The sequence below is a fragment of the Equus caballus genome, chromosome 6 (genome assembly GCF_041296265.1).
Source record: "Equus caballus isolate H_3958 breed thoroughbred chromosome 6, TB-T2T, whole genome shotgun sequence".
Classification (NCBI taxonomy): Eukaryota; Metazoa; Chordata; class Mammalia; order Perissodactyla; family Equidae; genus Equus; species Equus caballus.
Genome location: NC_091689.1, coordinates 73,975,530 through 73,999,332, shown reverse-complemented (window position 1 = coordinate 73,999,332; position 23,803 = coordinate 73,975,530). Strand labels below are relative to the sequence as shown.

General features: G+C 37.5%; 1 protein-coding gene across 2 annotated transcripts in view; it reads left to right on the top strand.

The window, feature by feature from the left end:
• GXYLT1 (glucoside xylosyltransferase 1) overlaps positions 1–22,996 on the top strand; it is a 44,137-nt gene extending 21,141 nt beyond the window's left edge. For both annotated transcript variants that reach the window (XM_023643379.2, XM_023643380.2), the window contains 4 exons: positions 2,066–2,317; positions 7,993–8,116; positions 8,744–8,916; positions 17,114–22,996. In XM_023643379.2, coding sequence (XP_023499147.1) covers positions 2,066–2,317; positions 7,993–8,116; positions 8,744–8,916; positions 17,114–17,275 — 711 coding nt within the window. In that variant the 3' untranslated portion in view covers positions 17,276–22,996. The remainder of the gene's footprint in view (positions 1–2,065; positions 2,318–7,992; positions 8,117–8,743; positions 8,917–17,113) is intronic.
• The last annotated feature ends 807 nt before the right edge of the window (positions 22,997–23,803 follow it).

The window sequence follows — 23,803 nt, the reverse complement described above, 5'->3', positions numbered from 1 at the left end:
TTTATGTTGAATTGTTGCAGTGTCAGATTCATTTAATTAGTCTTTGAGTGCCTATTTTCTCCCAAGTATCTGTACTAAGTGTTGGGAGTATAGAAATGGACAGGTTTCCTGTTTTTTGTTTTTTGGGTTTTTTTTGAGGAAGATTAGCCCTGAGCTAACATCTGCTGCCAATCCTCCTCTTTTTGCTGAGGAAGACTAGCCCTGAGCTAACATCCATGCCCATCTTCCTCTATTTTATATGTAGGATGCCTTCCACAGTGTGACTTGCCAAGTGGTGCCTTGTCCACACCTGGGATCCGAACCGGCGAACCCCGGGCCGCCAAAGCAGAACATGCACACTTAACCACTGTGCCACCTGGCTGGCCCCAGATTTCTTGTTTTTGTAGAGCTTATTGTCTGAGGTGGGAGACAGACATTAAACAAACACAATATGACATTAAGTAAACACAAATATGTTACTGAAAATAAGTGATGAAAGAAACATGAGGTCACAGCCATTTCTCTTCCTTTTTGTTCTACATTATTAACAAGTTTAATTGTTGATGATGTGATATAGAATTTGCCAGATCATTTAATGATGTAATCTGGTTAAATTCCTAAATGGAATTCTAAATACTAAAGTAAAATACTTGAAGCCTGTCGAATTGTCCTCATAATTCACTGTTACTTCTGCATCTTTTTAGCCAGATTTAAGTAAATTGATGCTCTATTTTTCTAAGGGATAAATTTTTTTACTGAGTTTCTCTTCCTTTGAAATAGATGAATTAAAATAACTAATGTAAGCTGTGCCATCTCCTTCTTCCCCTAAAAGGAACCACAGAAGAACACTGACGTGGTTATTGTTTAACCTTATGTCTGATCTCCAGTTGGCAGTGGCTCCCAATGTGAACTTAGAGCTTTATGCACATCTTCCTAGTCTGCCAAGAATACAGTGATCTGTCAACACATGATGTACCATGATACAGAAGCAGAATGTTGCTATAAACACAATTCTCCCCAGTTTCTTCTCCCCTGTAAAAAACGGAGAGAAACGTCCAGACACATAGCCACATATCCTTTTAATTGGAGTCTTTGAACAAGTGACCCTTCCTTACTCAGGCTCTGTGGTCCACCATCAGATTTTTTTCACAGCCTCGTGTTGCATCAGCTGGTGGGGGAATGGGGTGATTTCGGCCTCCTAGCTGTGCATTAAGGCGATGGCTTAACTTTAGCTGCAGGAGGGAGCAGTTTTGAAAAAGGATCAGAATGAGGATCAAGCTCTTATTCTCATATTCTTAACTAAAAAGGTTTAGGTTAGCTTAATCACTGAATCTTGCTAACACCCTGGGAATAGGCAGTAAATTTAAATTTGCAGAAGTTGAGTTCTAAAGTCGGTGGGTAAGGCAGAAGTAAAAAATTACCCTCAGAAATCCCTGTGAAAGGCACATGTTGGAGATTTAACGTCTTCCAGAAAGTAACAACATAGCCAGTCTTTCTTCCAAGACAAGTCTTGTCTCTTCACCCTTGCTAAGTGCACGCTTTCTTTGACTTGGGAAATAGCACAGAAATAAGAGCACGGACTCTGGAGCTAGGTGGTCTGAGTTCCAGTTTTGGTTCTACCATTTACGAGTTGAGACCGAAATGATATAAAGGTGCCAACCATTAGTGTTACAGGCCGAGGGGACAAGCTCAGAAGATCTTCATTTGCCTTGGTTTATTTCTGTATTGATCTCAGGAAATTAGGATTTGAAATACAAATTCACCTAAGTAAATGTTATTTTCTGTGATGAAAAACATTTCCTCCCTGAATATAGCTTCTATTTTATTTATTCTTCCAATTGTTAGTGTTGAGTTTTTGTTCTGATTTGTCTTCATAGCTTTTCTTTTCTAGAAATTAATATAAGGATTAGCATAGTATCTCTCTATATGCTGTTGTAAGAAGTGACAGATTTAGGAAAAATTACTTTTAAATATTACTGTAAATTAGCTTGGCTCTTAGGTATATCTTTTGTAATTAAAGCCTCTTTTATGTTGTACATTAAAGAAATAAAATTATGGTTAATAATTCGAATATCTCTCCTCATAGTTAATCCTGAAAGAAGTTGACTCACTATTGTATGTCGACACGGATATCCTTTTTTTACGGCCCGTTGATGATATTTGGTCTTTACTAAAGAAATTCAATTCCACGCAAATTGCTGCCATGGCACCAGAACATGAAGAGCCTCGAATAGGATGGTATAATCGCTTTGCCAGACACCCGTACTACGGAAAGACTGGAGTGAACTCTGGGGTTATGTTGATGAACATGACTAGAATGAGAAGGAAGTATTTCAAGGTAAGTCACTGACTCGGGGTTGGTTAATGTGCTCCTTTTTTCCCTCCAAATTGTTTGGTTTCCAATTTAGTTTCGTTTTATTGAAAACAAGGGGGAATGATTCAGAATTTTTCCAGTTATGTAGAATAGTTGAAGAAAAGTTTGTTCCTAGTGTTCTGTTTATTAGAGCGTTAGAGCGGGTCACACTAGATGGCGTGACAATGAAGTAAAACAACAACGCACTAAGTGAGCATGGTCTTCCTGGATTGTTGTTGCAGAGCAGTTGTGCAGCCCCAGAATACTTGAACCTAAAGTATGGAGTATCTTGGGGGGAAACAGAGAGTTGTGGTTAAGAGTTTAAGACTTTGGAGCCTGTTGGCCTGGTTCAAACCATGGACCTTGCTCAGTAACTCTGGGGCTTTGGGTAGGTTCTGCCCGTCTCTGGGCTTCAGTTTCCTCATGTGAGAAATGAGGATGATGGATAACAGTACCTATGTCGTGGGGCTTTTGTGAGGCTTGAATGAGTTAGAACAGAGGCTAACACATAAGTAAACATTGGTGCTAGTGGAAGTGAATTTAAAAAACTACCATGCATGTTCCTCGTCACTCAAATTGTGGTGAAGAGTTGGTCCATTTAAATGCTCTGATTGTGCATTCTGAACACATGAGCTGTTGTTCTGTTTACCAGTCCATGTCAATCAATGAGTTTTATGTGCTGAGTTTTAAGTCATTGCCGTTTGTGGGCTCTGGAGTCAAACTGTTTGGCTTTTTGTTTAGCTTTGACACCTGTGCACTATTTAACCACTAGCCAGGTAACTTTCAAACGTCAGTTCTCTCAACTGAAAAACAGGGATAATAAATGGACTTACCAAAATGTCAATTTAAAAGAGATCCATTTAAAATGCTTAGCATAGAGCGTGGTGCAACATGAGTCCTTAAATGTTAGCTAAGAATAGTGACTTGTGAAACACCAACATAGACTTACTGTTTAACCCTACATCTAGTTAGGACTAAATTAAACACCAGGGGATATTATGTCTTTTACAGTTGACTATTGATGTATATTTGTGTGCATATATATTTGTCAGATAGTTTTCTTACGGCTTCGGATGGGCCAGAATTTACACCAGTGTTTATTACTCCTTTTCTGCGTGTCTGATTTAAATCTTCGCCTCCTTTAGAGTTGCTCCGCTTACCTTTGGTACAGGCAGCGGTGCTGTTTGTAGCCATGACCAGCCACACCCGGACATTTCAGTCTTCGGGCAGATCATTGCCATCACTCTTACCTTCTGTACATCTAGTAAACCTAGCTTTTTTTTTTTTAGCTTTCCCATTTTCTGAACCTTCCTGAAACCTTGATTTCATTTCAGTTTTGTGTCCCACAGTGGAAGGCATTAATGAGGGCATTGTAACCTGTGTTCTTGCTCAACAGTGAACATCTTTCTTAAATTACCCACTTGTTAATATATCTTGAATTTCGAAATTTCATGTACCATAAAGTTTTACTAAATAAAACAGATGTTGTAATGCCATCAGTTTTCTTCCTTTTCTTATTGTTAGGCTCTATGTACAGTAATATTATACCAGAAGATGGTGCTGTAAGATTATCTGCTGAGGAATAATGTGACTTCTCAGTAACTCTTCACTGGGAGTTCATAGAATTATGAGAAGTTTAGTGTTGCAAAGAACTGCAGAGATAATTTAGTGTAAGACCATTATTTGATTTTTTTTTTAAATTTCAGAATACAGCTGTATGGTTCAAATCTATGATTATTTTTTACTTACTTTTTACTTATTTAAATGTCATTCTTAAATGCGTTAACAGTTTCTCCCCTCCCCTTCTTCTTTTGTCTGTGGCGTGTTCTAAACCAGCTAGACGTGCTAGACATGCAGATAGGGACATTAAATAATTTCTCAACTTTCAAACTTTTGTGTTCTTCTGTGTAGAGAAAACTACGAGAGGCATGACAGTGAATTAATTCAGTAGGCACAGTTTCCTTCGTACCTACCATCCCTGTGTTCCAGACAACCCTGTTCTTGTCTAGTAGGAACAACGCAGACTTGCTTTATTTCCAACTATTATAATTATGATTGCTGAGAGGTTTCCACACATTTTTTTGATTTTTATTCCTTTGTTCATATATCTTTCTTTGTTTTTCCTGATTGTTTTCCAGGCTGTATCTGTAGCAAACATTGCCTTGTTTTTTCCTACTAATTCTACAATTTCTGGCACCAATCTTAAATTTTAGAGCTCCAGTGATATAACTGAATTACTAATAATTTCCCAAACTGTTTCCTAGAGATCCATGAATGTTGCCCCATGGTTCTTATCACATGAAAAACTCTAAGACTCCCCATTTAGGATAATGGCCATATTTTAAATTCTTAGTTTGCTTTGCTGTCACCCAGTCCGTACCATTCATGACTGTTCAGTTCCAACCTGATGTATTATAGTTATATATCTTAAAAAAGTAAAAATTCTGCTCTTTTGTTCTTTGTTTCTCATAATGCTTGATAGACAATGATACAATACCTGTTAAGCTGTTGCTTTGTATTTTTCGTTGTGATTGTATTCGCAGTGTTGCATCCCAATGAGGATATTTCTTAACCTTTTCTATTTATTGGAGAAAACCCAAAGAATATAAATAAGGCATCTTGAGAATCCTTTCCTTGTATATTTACTGTACCCTGTTCATATCCTGCTATATATTACTTTGTAAAGTAATTTTTGTCTATTTTCCCCACCTATTGAGGGCAGAGTGTACAACTTCATATTCAAAATATTTAGCACAGAGTCCAGCACAAAGTAGAGACTCAATTAACAGCAGAAGACAGACAGAAGTTTTAGAAACCAGGCCATTAATAAATCATTGAAAAATATTGGGAAAGAGAACACCTTACCATGAGGTGGACATGATGGTTGTTTTTACGTATTTGAAAGGTGTATGTGTTAGAGGACTTTTACTGTGTTGTATATACAGCTTATGAGAGCAGAATAGTAATGGACATCTTACCAAAGGGATAGAACTTTTCAGAGATGAGTGGAGTAACTAATCTTTGGGAATTGGTGAGTTCCCACTTTCTAGCATTGTTGGAGCGTAATATGAACAGCCAGCTGTCAGTTTTATATTTATGTGTAAGATAGGCTGATAATGAGTCCATCTATTTTCAAAAGCATATGTAATTCTGAAAGTGAAACTAATTGATGTTAATGTAATACATGTGCTTTTTGGTAGTAGGTTTGCTAAAAATAGTAAATTAGAACTACATTTTTTTTTAACTAAATCATGCTTATAAAAATTTAAACAGGTCATTGTATGTAGAGTAAAAAGACAGGTTCCCCCCCTTCACACACCACTATCCCCAATTTCATTCCTTTGCCCAAATGACGTTATAAACTTTGCTGTATGTTCTTCAGACCCTTTAAAAAATGTGTTTTGAAACAGACATACATGTACATTATTACTTATGTATAGGATCTTTGTATATATCTTCAGCTTGCTTTTTTTACTTGGTAGATATATAATTGACTGATTTTTATGTCAGTACACATAGTCTATCACACTTTTAATGTGTGTAATATTACGCAGAATGGATGATTTGGTTTTATTGTTTGTGTGTACTAGTATGAAGATGTCGTTATATGGCCGAAAAATATCTCATGTATTTTAACTTGTACTTCCCTGACTGTGCTACCAGCGTGGATGAAAATCTTTTCATGTGATTTTTCACCATTTCTGTTTCTTCCTTGGTGAATGGCTGTTCGTTCACATCTTTTGACCGTTTGTCTCCTTGGTTCTTTTCTATTTCTTATTGACTTGAACTCCTTTTATATATAAAGCCTCTTTATTAAACGCATTTTTCACGGTTTTTCATTGGTTGTCATGGACATTCTAGGTTCTGTCATGAGCAAATACTACTAGTGTTAGTGCTTCTTGTCAAGTACTTTTCTAGCAGGACTTTTCCTTTAAGTTGTAAAAGGTTTTCACCTCCTTTAACTTTTTCCTAAGTCTGCACTAGACCTTTCCTTTTGTCTTTCATTGATTTTTCTTTGACTAGATATGTTTCTTGGAATAGATGTATATCCCCATCTGTTGACTGTATTGCTGGTTTTTGTCCTCGTGCAATTCAAATTTTCCTTTTCAGATCCTGAGAACACTCAGTTAACATGCTCAGTGACTCATCATTCGATAAAGTATTTTCTTATTTCCTTAAGTAAAACTTATTTCGGTCATTTTCCAGATTTTTTTGGGGGGGGCAAATTTCTGATTATTTTATAATTACTGTGTGTACTGCATTCTGAGAAACTTCACACAAGGGTAATAGAATTATACAGATCATGTTTAGTTTAAATACGTAGAGTTTTTCAGGAATTCTGGCTTTTCTTTCTTAAAGAATAGATTGTTTATACTCCCATCGAGTTTATTATATATCCTAGAACAGCTTGTAACAATGTTTTTCAAACTGTCTATGGAGAAGGATCAATGTTTTAAAAATATATAATCTGTCATGAGCAGATACTTCTGTAAAAATGATATAAATAAGTTACTAGAAAAAATATTAGATTCAATAGACATAAAATTATTCTGTTAAATTGCTGTAAAAGTTTCTAAATCTTCCTCTTAATTTCTGCGCTTAATCTGGTAGAGGATATAAAAATTCATTGATCAGCACACTGCAGGCTACACTTTGAGGAATACTGGCTTAAGTCCGGAGAGTTTGAGTCGAATATGTCCAAAAGGCTTAGTATTCAGCTCCACGCCTTCTTACCCCAGATGCACACATCCAGAGCTCTCTTTCAACTCTGTGGTTTCCTTAGGTATTTGACGCTGAGTTTTAAAATAATGAGGTGGGAGCAATTCTATAGAGGCTGAAAAGGCACCTGATGAAATTCAGTGTCTTTTTTTTTTTTGAAGAAGGTTAGCCCTGAGCTAACTACTGCCAATCCTCCTCTTTTTGCTGAGGAAGACTGGCCCTGAGCTAACATCCGTGCCCATCTTCCTCTAGTTTATATGTGGGACACCTACCACAGCATGGCTTTTGCCAAGCGGTGCCATGTCCGCACCCAGGATCCAAACTAGTGAACCCCGGGCCACTGAGAAGCGGAACGTGCGAACTTAACTGCTGTGACAGTGGGCTGGCCTGACCCCAAGTATCTATTTTTGATGTATCAATTTCAGATGATCTCTTTAAGATGCCAATTACAAAAGATTAGCAAATCACTGTAAGAATGATAGTGATCATGGTAACAAAATTAATAGCTAACACTTGAGTATGTACCATGTGCCAAGTATATATCTATTATTATTATATATTAATCCTCAACAACTCTCTGACAGAGACACAGACACTACGTCTAGACGTATGACATATGTGCTAAAACTAAAACTATTTAAGGTGAGGTCACAGTCACGGTGCTGAGACTATCACTACTTACTGTTTCCCTTTCTTTCCCAGTGTTTGTTAGTCTTATCACTTTGACGTGCTCCTTCACAGTTCTTTTGTTACCTTCTCCACTCCAACCGGACAGACTTACTTACATCTAGGTTTACGTTAGGGTCACTTGGTTTTGTAGCAAAAATGTACCTTTCTCCTTGTCACTCTGTAGTGATTGCTAAGGGAAGAATGGGAACTGTCATTTTGCTGCCATATCAAACCTGGAAGGCTGAGGATCTTTTTAATGTATTTACCAACAGAATGACATGACCACTGTGCGACTACGATGGGGAGACATACTTATGCCATTGCTTAAAAAATACAAACTAAACATCACATGGGGTGATCAAGATCTGTTGAATATCATATTTTTTCACAATCCAGGTAATCATTTAAATTTCTTTTATTCTTTGCATTTGTAAAAAAAAAAATCATAGTAATATTTTGTTAAAAATGAAGAAATGTATTTATTTGATTTTGGTTTATATTGATGGTTATCACTATGTTTAAGACAGAGTACAAGCATACCTTGTTTTATTGTGCTTTGCTTTATTGCACTACACAAATATTACGTTTTTACAAGACCTTCCAGCAGCAAAAAGATTACAACTTGCTGAAGGGCCCAAATGGTGGTTAGCATTTTTTAGCAATAAAGTATTTTTTCACTAACGTATATATGTTGTTTTGTAGACATAATGCTCTTGCACACTTAGTAGGCTACAGTGTAGTGTAAAAACAACTTTTATATGCACTGGGAAACCAAAAAATTTGTGACACGCTTTACTCATTCGTTTTATTGTGTTGGTCTGGAACCGAACCCGCAGCATCTCCAAGACATGCCTGTAAAACTTTTCTTGAATATTGACTCAGTAGGAAGAGATCTAAAGGCCAGACATCTTTTTCACTATTTTAAATCTGATCGTGTAAGAGCTGTGTTTTTAAAGTTTTTGCAAATGTTAACTCTGTGAAATTAGGGTTCTTTACTTCGTTGTTTTGTCTTTCTTCACCTAGAAAGCCTTTTTGTCTTTCCGTGTCAATGGAATTATCGACCAGATCATTGTATATATGGAAGCAATTGCCAAGAAGCAGAAGAAGAAGGAATCTTTATTCTTCATGGGAACAGAGGTGTTTACCATGATGATAAGCAACCAGCATTTAGAGCTATTTACGAAGCACTGAGAAATGTAAGCGTTTGTTTTTTTGTTTTATTTTTTTAACTTTTTATGTGGAAATACTTCTAAGTTTACAGAGAATTTGCAAGAATAGTACAAAGAATTTCCATATCTTTTACTCAGGTTCATTAATTATTGACATTTTACCACATTTGTTTTATCGTTGGTTCTCTCTCTCTCTACGTTGTTTTTTTCTGAGCCATTTGATTGTAAGTTGCATACATCATGCTCTTATATCCCTGAAAACATTGATGTGTTTTCACTAAGAACAAGGACATTCTCTTAATACCACAGTTCAGATATCAAACTGAATTTCAGGAAATTCAGTATTGATGCACTACTTTTATCTCCCATCCATATATTTTTATTCTCCTTTGATCTAGAACAGTTTCTCCATCAGTCTTTGTCTTTCATGACATTGACATTTTTGGAGAATAGAGCCCCTTCACCTCCTTTTTCTTTCTTTTTTTTTTTTTAAATATTGGCACCTGAGCTAGCATCTGTTGCCAGTCTTCTTTTTTTTTCCTTCCTTCTTCTTCTCCCCAAAGCCCCCCAGTACATAGTTGTATATTCTAGTTGCAGGTCCTTCTGATTGTGCTGTGTGGGACACCACCTCAGCATGGCTTGATGAGCAGAGCTAGGTCTGCGCCCAGGATGCAAACCAGTGAAACCCTGGGCCGCTGAAGCAGAGGGCACAAACTTAACCAATTGGCCATGGGCTGGCCCCTTCACCCCTTTTATTATTAGAATGTTCTTCCTCTTGGCTTGTCTGATTTTCCATATGATTAGGTCCAGGTGTGCCCTCCTGGTCGAATACTAAGAAGTGATGTTGTGTCCTCAGGATATCACAGTCACCTTTGTCTCCGTGCCCCTCATTGGTGATGTTGATTTTGCTCATCAGTCTAAGTGTTCAGTTTCTCCACTGTTTAGTTATTTTTCCCTTTTATAAGCAGTCTCTGGGGAAACACTTTAAAATCATGTAAATAACCTGCTGCTCATCAAAATTTCCATACTAGCTTTAGCATCCATTGTTGGTTCTTGCTCAGACTAGTGTTTACTATGGTAGCTGCAAATTGCTGCTTGTCCAACTGTAGCACTCCGTCCACATGCAGCTTTGGCACTTGGCCTTCTGCTGGAAGGAAGAGCCCTCCCTTTTTGCCCATTTTTTGATCTATACATTATCGGTATAAACTCATCATACATATTTTTTTCAATGATTTATAATGCATTATTCCATTTTATTTATGTTGATGCTGAAGTTGTTCCAGCTTTGGCCATTGGGGGCCCCTTTTGGCTACCTCTTGTGCCCAAAGACATATTGCCATCATTATTTTGAGTACCTCCTCATTATCTGTCACTACAAAATATTCCAGGCTCATCTTGCTATGCCTTCCCTGCCCTAGTCCTGAAATTAGCCATCTGTCAAAGGAGCTCCGGTTCCTGACAGTGGGCTCTTGGAGCCAGGCGTGTTCAGTGCTACAAGAGTGTCTTTGCCTCCAAGCCCTTTCAGTGACATGACAGAGCTAGAAATGTAAACACACACCTGCAGTCATGTGCTCACACTGACACCTCCATTTCCATCCCCCCAAGCTCTTTCTTGTCTTCTCTTACTCTGGTTTCTATGTTTTATCTCCTTTCTTACACAGTTAGAACATAAAACGTTTCTTCATTTAATGAGCTTAAGCCTACAGTAGTACATTTAAAATAATTTCAAAAATGCTCCATTCATACTATTATCTCTGTGCCCCTGTTCGCAAAAACCAACCACTAAAAAGTTCAGGATTCGTTTCCAGTCTTGCCTCCTCCCCTCCCCTGCTCCCAGACGGGGTGTGTGCTCAGTACTGTGTTCAGTTACTTGTGTTGGTTCTGCTGTCTTCCCTTTCAGTGTGGTTATTTCATTCATTTGAAATACAATTGGGTTCATTTGTTTCAGTATGCTTTCAGTTTTAAGGTTTTTCTCCTCCCATCCTTGTTGATTTAAGTTGAATTCGGTATGTGGAGTATTAATATACTTCAAAAAGTCAAAACAATGGGAGAGTTTCCTCGGGAGTATCACTCCTTCCCCATCCTTCCACCCCAAACCCCCGTCCCACAGGTTAGCAGTTTCATTGTTTTCTGGTCTGTCCTTCCTGTATAGATGAGCAGACACATGTACATTTTGTAATTCCCCTTTTCTTACTCAAAAGGTGGTATACTGTTTATGTTTATGTACTCTTTGCTTTTTTCACTTAAAATATTCTGGAGATTCATGCATTTATAAATACCTTCTTTTTTTTTTTTTTTTTTCTTACAGCTGTATGTACTCCATCTTATACATGTACTGGTTTATTCAACCAATCTCTTCTGTTTGAACATTTTGGTAGTTTCCAGCATTTTGAATTATACATAATACAGCAATGCATGGCCTTGCCAGCTGTATGTTTGTGTTGCAGGGATTAGCAGGTTGAAGATGCTGTCTATTTCCCCTACATAGAGATGATTTGCATTCCTGCCAACAATTTATGAGGAGGCCCATTCCCCACAGCCTTATCAACGGAGTGTATTATCACGCTTTTAAAATTTTGCCATTTTGATGAGTGAGAAATGGAATCTTAGTTCAGTTTTAATTTGTGTTTCTCTTATGAGTGAGGTGAACATCTTTTTATACGAGCCATTTTTATATCTTTTTTTGGGTGAATTTTCTTTCATATCTTTTACTTATTCCTATAGGTTTTTAAAAATAGCCTTATTGATACATACTTAGTATACCACAAAGTGCACCCATTTCAAGTGTATAGTTCAGGGGTTTGTAGCATCTTTACAGCAGTGCCGCCAGTCCTCAGGAGGGAGTTTTGCTCTTTACACCCCCTCCCCGCCAGTTGTTGCAAGTTCTTTGTATATATTAGCCATATTAGTCCTTTATCTGTGACATCTCTTGTAAATACTTTCTCCCAATTTGACTTTGTTTATGGCATATCTTGCCATGCAAAGTTGCTTGTTTTTTAAAATTTTTGTGTAATCAAGTTTAGCAACCTTTTTTTTTTTTAAATAAGTCATAATTAGAAAGCCTTTTTCTACCTAGACTCAGGTTATTGAAAACTTCTCTTATGTACTCTTTCTTTATTATTTTGTCCTCTACTCAGTTTGTCAATTTGAATTTACTATTTTGTATCGGGTGAGGAAGGGATGTAATTTTATCTTTCTCCTAATGGCTATCTTGTCCCAGCACCATTCATTTAAAAGTCGATTTTTAACCCAAAGATTTGAGATACTCACTTCATCGTATACTAAAGCTCCACTTGTAATTTCTGGATTTTCTGTTTTGTTCCATTTGTCTGTCCGTTTGTGCATTACCACCACACTGTTTTAATTAGAAAGGCTTTGTGGTATGCTTTAGTATCTGATAGGGCTACTCTTTCTTTGTAGCCTGTCCTTCTCAGTGTTTTCTTAGCTATTGTATATTTATTTTTCCACAAATATCAGCTCTTTTAACTACATAAAAAAAACCTATTGATATTTTCATTGGGAGTCTATCAGCTTCACATATTAACTTGGGGCTGCCGACATTTTGATGGTGTTGAGACATCTTAATCAAGAATAAGGACTATCTTTCCACTTGTGTCTTTCAGGAATGTCTAATAGTTTTCTTCGTGTTGATTTTGAACATATCTTAAGTTTGGGCTTAAGTATTTTAACTTCTTTGTTGCCTTTGTAAATGAGGTTTTTTCTCTTTTAAGCATTTGCTTTATATTGAGTTTGGGAAAAAATTATACTGTCTCTCCCCCACCCTGCCCCATTTATCTGTTCTTTTTTTCTTGTTGTTACAGCCCCTTTTTGTGTAGTAAAGTGGGTTGATAGGAAGACACAATTATGCTTCACATACCTCTAGAATGATGCATGAACCAGGTCTCTGAATATGTTGGGGACCAAGAGTTGGGGCAAATCCACATGACGATTGGACTTAGGATTTTTCTAAGTGAGCTCTATCACTCACTGTCCAGGCAGCTGATTCACTGATACCTGGGAAGAAGTGAACGTGCCCACACATCTCTCACATGGATGTGCTCTCTGTTCTGCTAGACTGTGCCTAGTTTTATATGGACGTGAAGACAAAATATGAGTCCATAATAGGAGTACTAGTTTGGTTTAAGTCTAGGGGTCAGGAGAAAAGTTGGCAAGTTGGTGCCCCTATTTCCTAGATTCTTATTACTTACTAATGACTAAAAACCTCTGGTCTAGTATAGCCTCGTTAGTAGGAGTGAGGGTAAGAATACTTAACTGTAATCCACTGTGACAGAGACGGTACCAGAACTGTGAAAGAGTGTCACAGTATTCACATCTGAGGCCAGGGAAGGCCTCATCGCTGAGGAGGCGTTAGAAGTGGGCCCTGAAGAATGAGTGAGAGTTTGCCAGATGAGCAGAGGCTGTGTGGGCTGAGATCTGCCTGAGGGAAAGACTCAGGGGTTATGAATATTCCCCCAGGAGATCAGGCGCTGCATGTTCACCGTGTGACCGGAGTGACGGGTGCAATAAGGGTGGCTGGGACCGAGGTGGGGTGATGTGGTGAGGTGGTGATCTGCAGGGGTGAGGAATTGGAGTTTCTGCCTGGAAACCAGCATTTCTCAAACTAGACAATAGACAGAGTGCTAACAGCATTGTAGGCTACTGTTTGAGTGTGTTATTTGCTAGATTCTTTTGTCCTATAACCTTGACACATAAGGTTTCTGAATAATTAGTTTATCATGATAACAACTACACTCACTGAAGAATTATAAAATTTAGTGTTGATATTCATTTTAATGTAGCAGACCTTGTATGCCTTCAGAAATCAATACCATATTTTAATAATGTTTATGATGGGTTGTCAAAAGGTGATAAAAATGAAGAAAAGTACTTTTGGGGTTCTGAGATTGCAGGATAGAAAAGAAATGCATTCCTATAAAAATGTTTCTTTGTTTCCTTTGAGCATTAAAAAGCGTCCGTTATTAAGGAATTAAATCTTGCTAGTTTTAGTTGATCTTTTCTCTGATCTTTTATAAATATATTCCTTTAAAAAGCTGAGTAATGGTTTTAAGCTGATTAATTACGCTTGATTTTTAAAAAGTAAATCTTATTTTTAAAATTATTTCAACACTGAATTAATGATTTTTTGTGTTTGTTTTGAGTCTGTGTTAACTGTAGCTGTATCCATCCATTTTTCAACTTAATGAGGTTAATCAGTCTTTTATGGTGCTCTTGATTAGTATTTTTATCTTTCCTTATCTATAATTCAGTAAGAAGTATAATTTTTAGAAGAATTGCATTCAGACAAGAGTATTTATGCAAGTTTCAGACAGAAGCTTAGTCATAGCCATCGAGTACAGTGAACAATATGAATTAGAAAGGATGTGATCCATCTCTAAAATGTAAATGCAAGGCCATGTCTGCCAGCAAATCAGTTTTTGCACTCGATACGTACTTGTTAAATATTAGTTGTTGAGTGAATAAAAATATTATGATTGCAAATTCAGAATGGGAACAAAACACTTTATTGCTCTGTGAGGTGTTTTCTGCTTCATCTATTTCATTCTGAATTATTATATTTCTTGGTGTTTTGTGTTAACTTTGATTTACTGCACACCCTGCTAAGGTTTGCATAACTGTCTCTGCGAGAGAATCTTGAATGTTCCCCTCCTACACTACCTTCTTGTAAATAGTTGTCACTTAGCATTGGTTGGGTTGCACTGCCATGTTTTTAAAACATGTTCTGTTCTTTGAAAATGCCTCGAATTATCATCATAGCCTCACCATTTACTTGCTGCCTTTCACCTGGCAGTCATGTATAAAGCATGACCTTCCTAAAAGTTTGTGTAGGGGGTACTGTGCCAGTGAAGAGGGAGTGATTAACTGTGTCAGGAGAGGCTTCTCTGAGGAGCTGACATTTGGACTGAGCTATAAGGATGAGGACCAGGCAGGGAAGGAAAGGTAAAGACGAGTCCAGCACAGCGTGCAAGATGGGAAGAGGCCTGCAGTCAGGGAAAGGCACCTGTGGCCTCTGGGAAAGGGAACACCGGGATGCTGGTTATGCACCACACAGCTCTGCGCACACTGCAGAGTATGCGAATGGCAGAGTGCAGGGACTTCAGGCTGCATTTATATAGGTGGATATTTTGGTTATTTATCATCTTCTCCCTCAAAGGTCAAATTGCTTGTGTTATACGATGGACTAAAAGAGTTCTAATTCATGAGCCACTGTTTTTATTTCAGGAAAATAGTCATCAAAAGACTTTCCCAGTGAAGGAAAAAAAATTCTTAACCATAAACACTGGGATATAAATCACATGAAAATGAACAAACTGAATCTCCAGTACCTCATATTCCTGGGAGTTAACTTTTAAACACCTTTGTAATGATTTCATTTTATTGTCATTGTGCAGTAAGGAAAAGATCACAGTTGGGTCTCCCCTTATTACTCACCTCTCAAACCAGATGTTTTTTGTACACATTGAAATGTTACTTGATAGTGTCACTTGATAATGGTGATAAACCTTGATAAAGGTTGCCTTCTTCAATTTGGCTGCCACTTTTAACCCCTAGCAAATTTAGGCATGTCTGTATACAGCACAGCACTTTTCCAATTTCCCACTGTTAATCGAGCTTCATCTTTCAGCAGAACTTTTGAGACCGGCTTGGCACGGTTCCGTCTGCCTGTCTGGATAGGCGGTGTGTGTGTGGGTGAAGTGCTTGAGCTTCTGGAGCAGACAGTGGGGTGACATCTTGCCTTTGCCACGTACCAGCTTTGTAACTGTGGGAAAGTTCTTTTTCCCTGCCTTAGTTGCTTCCTTGTAAATGGGGATAATTATATTACCTATTTCATGAAGTGGATGTGGGGCTTAAATGCATTGATACATATAAAGCTCTTAGAAAGGTGCCTGGCGTGTAGGAAGCCCCCTTTTTTTAACCAGTCCAGCTTTCAGTAGTTTCTCCAAGGTGCCTGTGTGCTAGCTATTATTATTTTCATTACATTCTTCCTGATTAAACTTCCTCTCCTCTTTTTTTGGTCTTCAAAACAATTTTAGATACTTACCTTCCGTATATGTGATTTGTGTTTTAAAAATCACTGCAAGAGTGATGGTTTCATGCAGTTAATGCTCACGTTTTCTTGCTTAAGAGATACCAAGGTTTAGGATCTCTTTGCATCTCCACACTGATAAAATCCTGTTATGAATTAGCATCTAAGTTCGTTCTGTCTCCATAGATTGGCCGCAGCATCCCGCAGACTCACTCATTGTGATTGCAGTGGTGCATTCATGTCCTCTCCCTCATGTCACGGTGCTGAACCTCAGGGGTAACCTCAGGTCTTGTGCAGCCCCCCAGAGTTCAGGTTCTGAATTTCCTTTGGGATCTTGTATTTTTCACTGACTTCAAACTTTCATGTAAAATGTTCTATTTTCAAGCCCCATACATCTTTCTAATTGAAAATATACCTACTTGCAAACACTAAATGAAAAAAGATACCTGGTTGAAAATGCTAAGTAAGATCACAAGTTATTTCCACTTAATCACTACTACAGTGTTTTCCAAAATGTATTCCTTGGGATATTACTACTTTTTACAGTAAAAAAGGATTCTGGTCCAAAAAGAATTTTGGAACTAGTGGGCTAAAACTATTCAAGAGATGTATTTTCTGTTTTATTTTTTAGAGTTTTCACGTGCCAGTGTGAATCCCCATGAAGAGTGTGTGATGTTTAGCGTCCTCAGATGTCTTTGTCCTCGGGATCATTTGTGCAGTTAGGGTTCTCTGGGAAGTGCTGAACTATGCTGTCGTTCTGCGTTCCTCCCACTCCACGCCGCTCTCATTCTTTTCCGGTCCAGCCTCTACACCATTCTCGGAGTGATTTTTGGCTTTCGTTAGTGTCTTTCTGCTACCTCCAGAGCTTTTGGTCACCGTCTCACACCAGTCAGTGTCTCTGGGTCTTCTCTGCCCTCGGATGTGTTCTTGGCTTGGAATGACCTGCCTCCATTACCTCTTCTCTCAAAAGCTTTCCCCGATACTTCCAGTGATTTAACCTGACTTTCTCCCACCTCTTAGATAAGATCGTAGTTCTGTTTAATTCATTGAAAATATTTGTTGAGCCATGTACTTTTTGGGAAGCTTTAAATGGAGGTTGTAAATATTAAGTTGATTGAAGAAGTTGTTTGGAATATAAATTTTTATATGTATCTTTGTCTTTTTGTTTTCTTTCCCTAGTGTTCTTTTGAAGATGACAATATCCGTTCCTTATTAAAACCTTTAGAACTGGAGCTCCAAAAGACCGTGCATACATACTGTGGAAAAATTTACAAGATATTTATCAAACAGCTAGCAAAAAGCCTCCGAGATCGTTTTCATAGACCACCAAAGGAAAGGTGATTCTTGGTGACCGCAGAATCAAATGAATGAAAACAACGAAGGATCAGAGGATGTCTGTGAAGGAATAGTCTTGGATGAAGTGTTCAGGAAGGAATTATTCATCTTCAGAATAATGGTTTTTTCCTGAAGAAGTTAAATGAGCAATATATTCATGTAATGAAGAATAACTTAATGTCTTGGACTCCAACAAGAAGACATTTTTGATCTGTGATGTGTTGTAATGTTATTTGCTATCATTCCAGTATTGATGAAAATATTGTTGAATGGTTGTAGCCTACAGACTGGTTGACTCTTATACTCAAGTGAGTAAGAACAGTAGGAGTGTATGGATGGAGAAAATGTACCTCATACACCGTGGAAACACTCAAACTGTGAGTATAGCAATAATTTTATGTCAGCACTAACCTCACTTTAAATGTGTGAGAAAAAAGTTGTTTACAGGAGCAGAAAAAAGTTCTGTTTCTAAAGAAATGTGATGTAACCGATGTGTAACCATTGACAATCTATGTGTGTGCCTTTATACATTTCATCTCTGTTTTAAAATATTTTTGTGACAATCATGTTTAAAACTATTTCTAGGTTATAAGTGAGCTGCACATTTAAAATTGAGCTGTATAAGAAAGAAGGAAAATAGTGACAATTTTGCAGTTTTAGTCTCGTGTGTGTATTTGTGAAATGTAGTATTTTCATCTGTATATGCTAAACTGTCTTGCCAAAACCGCTAAGATTGTTCAACAGATATTTTGGGAAGTTTTTTATCACTTTAAATGAAAATTTTCAGCTTTACTGGGCATTCTGGAAGCAAAAAATATGCTGATAATATAGTGAGATCCTAAATAGTATGCTTATATGACAGTGGAAAATGTGATAGACCAAAATGCATAAGCTATATACTTCCTGTGAACAGTAATTTTAGTTATATTGGAGCAGAAAAAAGTAGTCCATTTAAGCTTCTTTTTTTCTACCTCAAAATGGCTTTACAAAATATTTTTGAAGAAGCAAATGTATAGAGCCTTCTTTCGAGTAAGTTAGACAACTTCCCTGGATGATTTGGATTAAGAAGATTGTTACATCTGGCTATAGAAAAAGTAGTTTTGATTGGGTTAATGTGCACATATGCCCTTTTTGAATATCACTTGACAGTTCTTTTTTTAAATCTTGAAGATAAGAAAAATATTGCTTCTCTTAGTGTTCTTGACCACTGTCTAATATAACTATAGATTCTAAGTACGTTGCGTGTACTGTGCTGGGCACATCTCTCATTTTACCAAGTGCTACATGGTTATCGTCTTTTTCTCTTTTTGATGTTTTAATTCTTAGAGAAGGGAAGATCATGAAGGAAAAATATCACTTATGTGAAAATAGTGGTTTTTGGCTTATGAAGACATAGTGCCCTCTGGATACATGGAATATGCAGAAGGAGCTGGTCTGTACAGTTGTCCTGTCTTTTGTAGTTCAGTCAGGGACAAACTGAAAGAGGAGGGTGTATGAGAGGCAAATTAGATAGAAGTTGATAACCAGCCCAGCACTCCTAGAGCAGCTGCATCTACAGAGCACAATCTGTACATCTTTGGCAGAGTGCCATGGTGAACATAAGAACTTGTGAACTCGGTTGAAATTGAGTTTGCTGAGTTGAAAATGAGAATCCTAGAATTTGAAGTTTGGAGGGTATATATAAGATCATTTCTAACGGACCCCAAGTGAGACCATTGCCTCTGTGGCTGTGTTAGATCCTCTTGGGGAGCCCGTTGAGAGATACACTGTGTCTAGGATAGGGGCTGCAAACTTTTTTTTTAATGTAGAGATTTTAAAATTACACAAAAGTAGAGAGAATAGTACAGTGGTGCTCATTCTCCACATCAAACACTTACCAATATCTTACCATATTTGCATCATCTAGGCCTTTTTTCTTTGCTGAAGTATCTTAAAGATCCCAGACATCGTGTTATTTCACCACTATGAACACTTTGAGAACTACAATGACATCATACCTCCACCATATTAAGTGAATATCCAGTCCTTAAGCAGATTTCCCTTATTGTCTCCAATGTTAGAATCGGGGTGCAAAAATAAGTCACATTATGATGCTATTTTTAATAAGCACCTCAGACGATTTTGATGTCAGCTAGTTTGGGAACCACTGGAAATCATTTTGCCAACTTGAACATTGAAGTTAGGATTCCATAGTTCTTGGCACAGTTGGTAGATTATAAATGTGATTCTGAAATATTAAAGGAATTATGTGGGGTTATTGACAAGATATGAATTTATGTTATTAGTAAGTTCTTTAGATTTAATTTCCTCAGTGAACAGAGACTCTCAACCGTGTGGACTTTGCTATGATTGATTGGAACTGTATGGAGTGTGGTCATAGTTTAATCCAGTTGGACTGTATACTGCGGTCTCACATGTTGTGGCTTATTAATACTGTCACACACTCTACATTGTGGATCAGTTGGAAGGTTCTTCTGGTTTATTCAGACCTCACCCAATTGGGCATTTCACCATAAATTGGGTTATGGTGAAAACTCTCCTCTTAGGGACTATTTAACTTAAAGTTTAGGATATCACAGAACATCCATAACAATATTAAAAGGAGTTTTCTGAATTTATATGGTAACTTTTTCCTTGAGCATACTCAAGAAATGCAGTTCTTGGCCTTAATGAGGTTAAATTGTAGAACAGCTTAGAGAACATATTTCTTTTTGTGAAACAGTATATCTATGCAGTTTATATAAATTACATTATCTATTCTTTGAGTCTACGTGTTAGAACAATTCTGACCTCAGAACTATCTCTGGGTTACAGTATTACCAAAGTGGAATGACTTTAAAATGTAGTCAAATTTCCTTTGTGTGAAGTAGCCATTTTAAAAGAACTTGGAAACCTTTAGAAAATATATGTTGTGATTTACATTTTATGAAGATATGTTTTTCCCCCATGAAGAAAGAATAGTTCATAATATTTAAAGTAACCCAGTTGTCTTTGGAGATTTTCGAGCCTGAAACGATATCACTGCTGACAGACTGCTCTTTGCCTCTGGTCAGATGTTATTGGTGTAATGGAAGGAACACCAGACTGTGAACTAGATCTGGATTCTCTTCTTGCTTAGGGACCCCAGGCATATCGTTTAACCTTCTCTGTGCCTTAGGTTTGTAAACAATCAATATGCCCTTTCAACCTCATGAGACTCAGAAGTCATGAGTCACGAAGTTACAAGACACGGAAGAGAGGAGGGATTTGAACACATTCTGCGTGGCTTATATGGTGCCACAGCAGCCTTGCTGTCGAAGGTCTGTTTCATCTTGCTGTCTCCTGTGCAGATCATTCTGTTTCCTTAGGCTGAATGTTTCCTGACATATATTGTGGCTCCAGTATGAATTTGCTTATATTAGGTAAGGAAGAGTTTTTAAGGAAAGGAAAGGAGAGAAGAAAAGAATGATGTAAGCGAATGATCAAAAAAAGAAGGAAAAGAGAGAAAGTGAGAAAAGTGAGGAAAGAGAAGGGTATAAGAGTGAGAATGGCAAAAGGCAGAGTAAGAGAAAAGATGGAATGAAAGTGGGGAAATCGAGATGCAGTGATGGAGAGAGATGATGTGGAAACAGCCACCCCACCCTATGCCTTTGTCTGCTTGCCTTCCTCTGTGTTGGTCCATGAGGCCCTCTGGGGGCAGGAAGCGGGCTGGCGTTCATGGAGGGGGCAGCAGGGCTTCCTTTGGTCGATTTGTTGATACTAGAGTTGTTTGTGGGTCACTCTGCTCACTGGTCATTTAGTGCTAATGATTCAACATTGTATTTTTTCACTGGCTCCCAGTTTGTGAGCCAAGACCTGTGAAAACGCGACAACGAATATCTTCCTTTTCAGTGTTGTTTGTTGAGTCATCCCAAATGTTGGCTTATGCGAGACTAACCACACAGAGTGACGGGACGTTAGGGTGGAGGGGACGGCTTCCGTGGGTCTGAGGGGGCCCGGGAATCTATCGCAGCAGTGTCCCAGATGAACTGGAAGGAGGCCAGGTTTGGGAATCACTGCCTGGCCTTGAATGGCAGCTTACACAATACGTTACATCTCTTGATTCCTCAGTGGCATACTTTCAGCTGAGCAGTTAGGAATGGATTCAAGAGAACAGGGCACAGGAGAAATGCATTCGAGGAAAAAACCTTAGAAGATAGTACGGTGTCTTCTTTTTCAGAAGTTTATATTGTAAGAAATACCTTAGTACAAATCAGAATCTCTTTGTGGTGTTTTAAGAAAGAACACCGATCTGGTTTTTTTAGAATAATTGTTTTGGTTCCTTAGAGTAAATAGAGAAGGAAAGTAGGGGTGCAATATGTCAGGTGTGGGGCCAGTTATCCATTTATTAAATGTAATTTCAGGTGTCTTAAAACAACAGTTGCCTTATTGCATTTTAATATTTAATAAAAGTAGATGAAACAATGATTTGTACTGTAATAGTTATCCTTTTATACATTGCCAAAGCAACCCTTTTTTGCCTATTAAAGTCTGGTAAACTGTTCTGGCGTTTGTTGTTTCTTAATTCATTGAATATGAAACTAGATTTTAAAACGAAGTTATATAAACTTAAGACAAGTCTAAAAGGTAGTACAAGATTGTTCTTTTTTTTTACACTAAAAATGAATGTGATGTTAATTCAAATATCTAGCAATTACAGAATCATGAGAAGAACGTGGAATAGCATGTTGGACCAGGTGATTTAGAATTGATTACAAATCAATATCAAACTTAGTTTTAAATGGAAAATATATATTGTCACCTCATCTCTACCAATAATTCCAAATGTCTAATGGGATTGTTTCTTTAGAATTTTCTATAAACTCAGTTTTCAAACAAAAGAGAGCCTTTGAAAAGACATTAAAAAAAATGAAAATTTCTCTTACTACTAATACTGTAAGTGCTCTTTGGATCTGTCGTCAGATATTTTAATATCAAACTTAAGAACTGATATGGAGTTTTTGCTTATGTTTAGTTTATACGTCCATTCTGAATTTGTGAGCATATTCACTCACATAACACCATAGCAACTCTTGGAAAAATTGAAGAGAACGCAGCAGTGCATATTCCACTTAAAAAGTAAATTGACTTTGACTATGATGGAAAACAGCTGTTTTCAACCTTTGTTTAAAATCTCTTCAGGGAATGTTGGAATGTTGTGCAAAAGTAATTCAGGGTTTGTAGTATAGCTGTAGAATATGTCGTCCCTTCGAACCTTAGCAGGACACACATGCATCTCATGCGTTGTCGGTGTTGGACCACTGGCCTTTGATGAATTCTGTAACAGAGAATCTGTGAAGGCGATGGTTCGCACCTGTTCCTGAAATCAGAAACTGGAAAAGGTTGCAGGTGTTTCAATTTTTCACATAAGCATTTTGCATAAGTATATTAATATTTTGAGTAGTAATGGTTCTAAAGCTGCAGGAAGACATCTTGGTGTACTGTGATATGTAGAGATTACCACCCTTAAACTGCTTTTTCCCTTAAAATCTTATGGTTTTATGATAATTTGCATATCTCCCTCCAAGTGTTTCATGTATCTTGACATTTATTAAAGAGGAGTATAAGATTATAGATTCAGATGTAACCTGAGAATAATGGAAGGTTGCTTTGTTCTGTTTTGGGGAGTTCACCTCATCTTTTTCTTGAGAAACTGTGTGTTGCTGTTACTAAATAAACATTTACTCAATAAATGTTTGATTTCTTCAATTGATGTGCCTGAATTATTCTAGCCATCAGAAACAGTTTTGGGATCTTTAGGGTTGGGATGCTTGATAACTAGGAGTCTAGGCAGAGGGCACTTTCTAGATTGGCTAATTCAGCAGCTGAATAATGTCCTCAGGAACCTAGGTACCTTCTGTATTTCTGTTACCATTCTCATCATGTGAGCTTCGTCTCCCCATGTGGCCCCAAAGTGACAGCCAACATTCCAGGTCACAAATGACAACCAGAGGCAGAAATGTATGTCCTTTTTTATAAGAGGAATGTTCAACTTTCACTTGCCCTCATGGCCGTAGCAATGTCTGTGTCTAAAGCAGTCATTTTGCAAAGGGAATACAACTCCTTAACAGTTGGCTCATCACCAAAAAGATTTGCCCAGGAACTTAAAAATGGCCTCCCTTGAAGAATGGCTGCTCAGAGGAAACTGATGTTTTGCTCGAGGCTGGTGGGGTAGACTGGCAGGGGGCTTGGGAGATAGCTGTTGGATAGGCAACGGACCGTACATTATTTTACTGGCCCAAGTATTTCTTATAATTTCCAAGGGGATCAAAGATCTAGAGGAGAGCTCCTTTTCTGTACCAGGGTGTAATTTTGCTTTAAAAGGTCTCTGTAATGTGATAATTTAATGGTTTTCGGTTTTACATGTTTTATTATTTATACAGTGGGTTTTCTGGTCACAATCATAGCGTAAAGGGTCTGAAAACATTATTGCTTCCAAGGAAAGTTTAAAAGTTATTTTAAATTCATGATGCAAAATGTATTAATTACTTATTAGCAATCCGTCATTTTTAATAT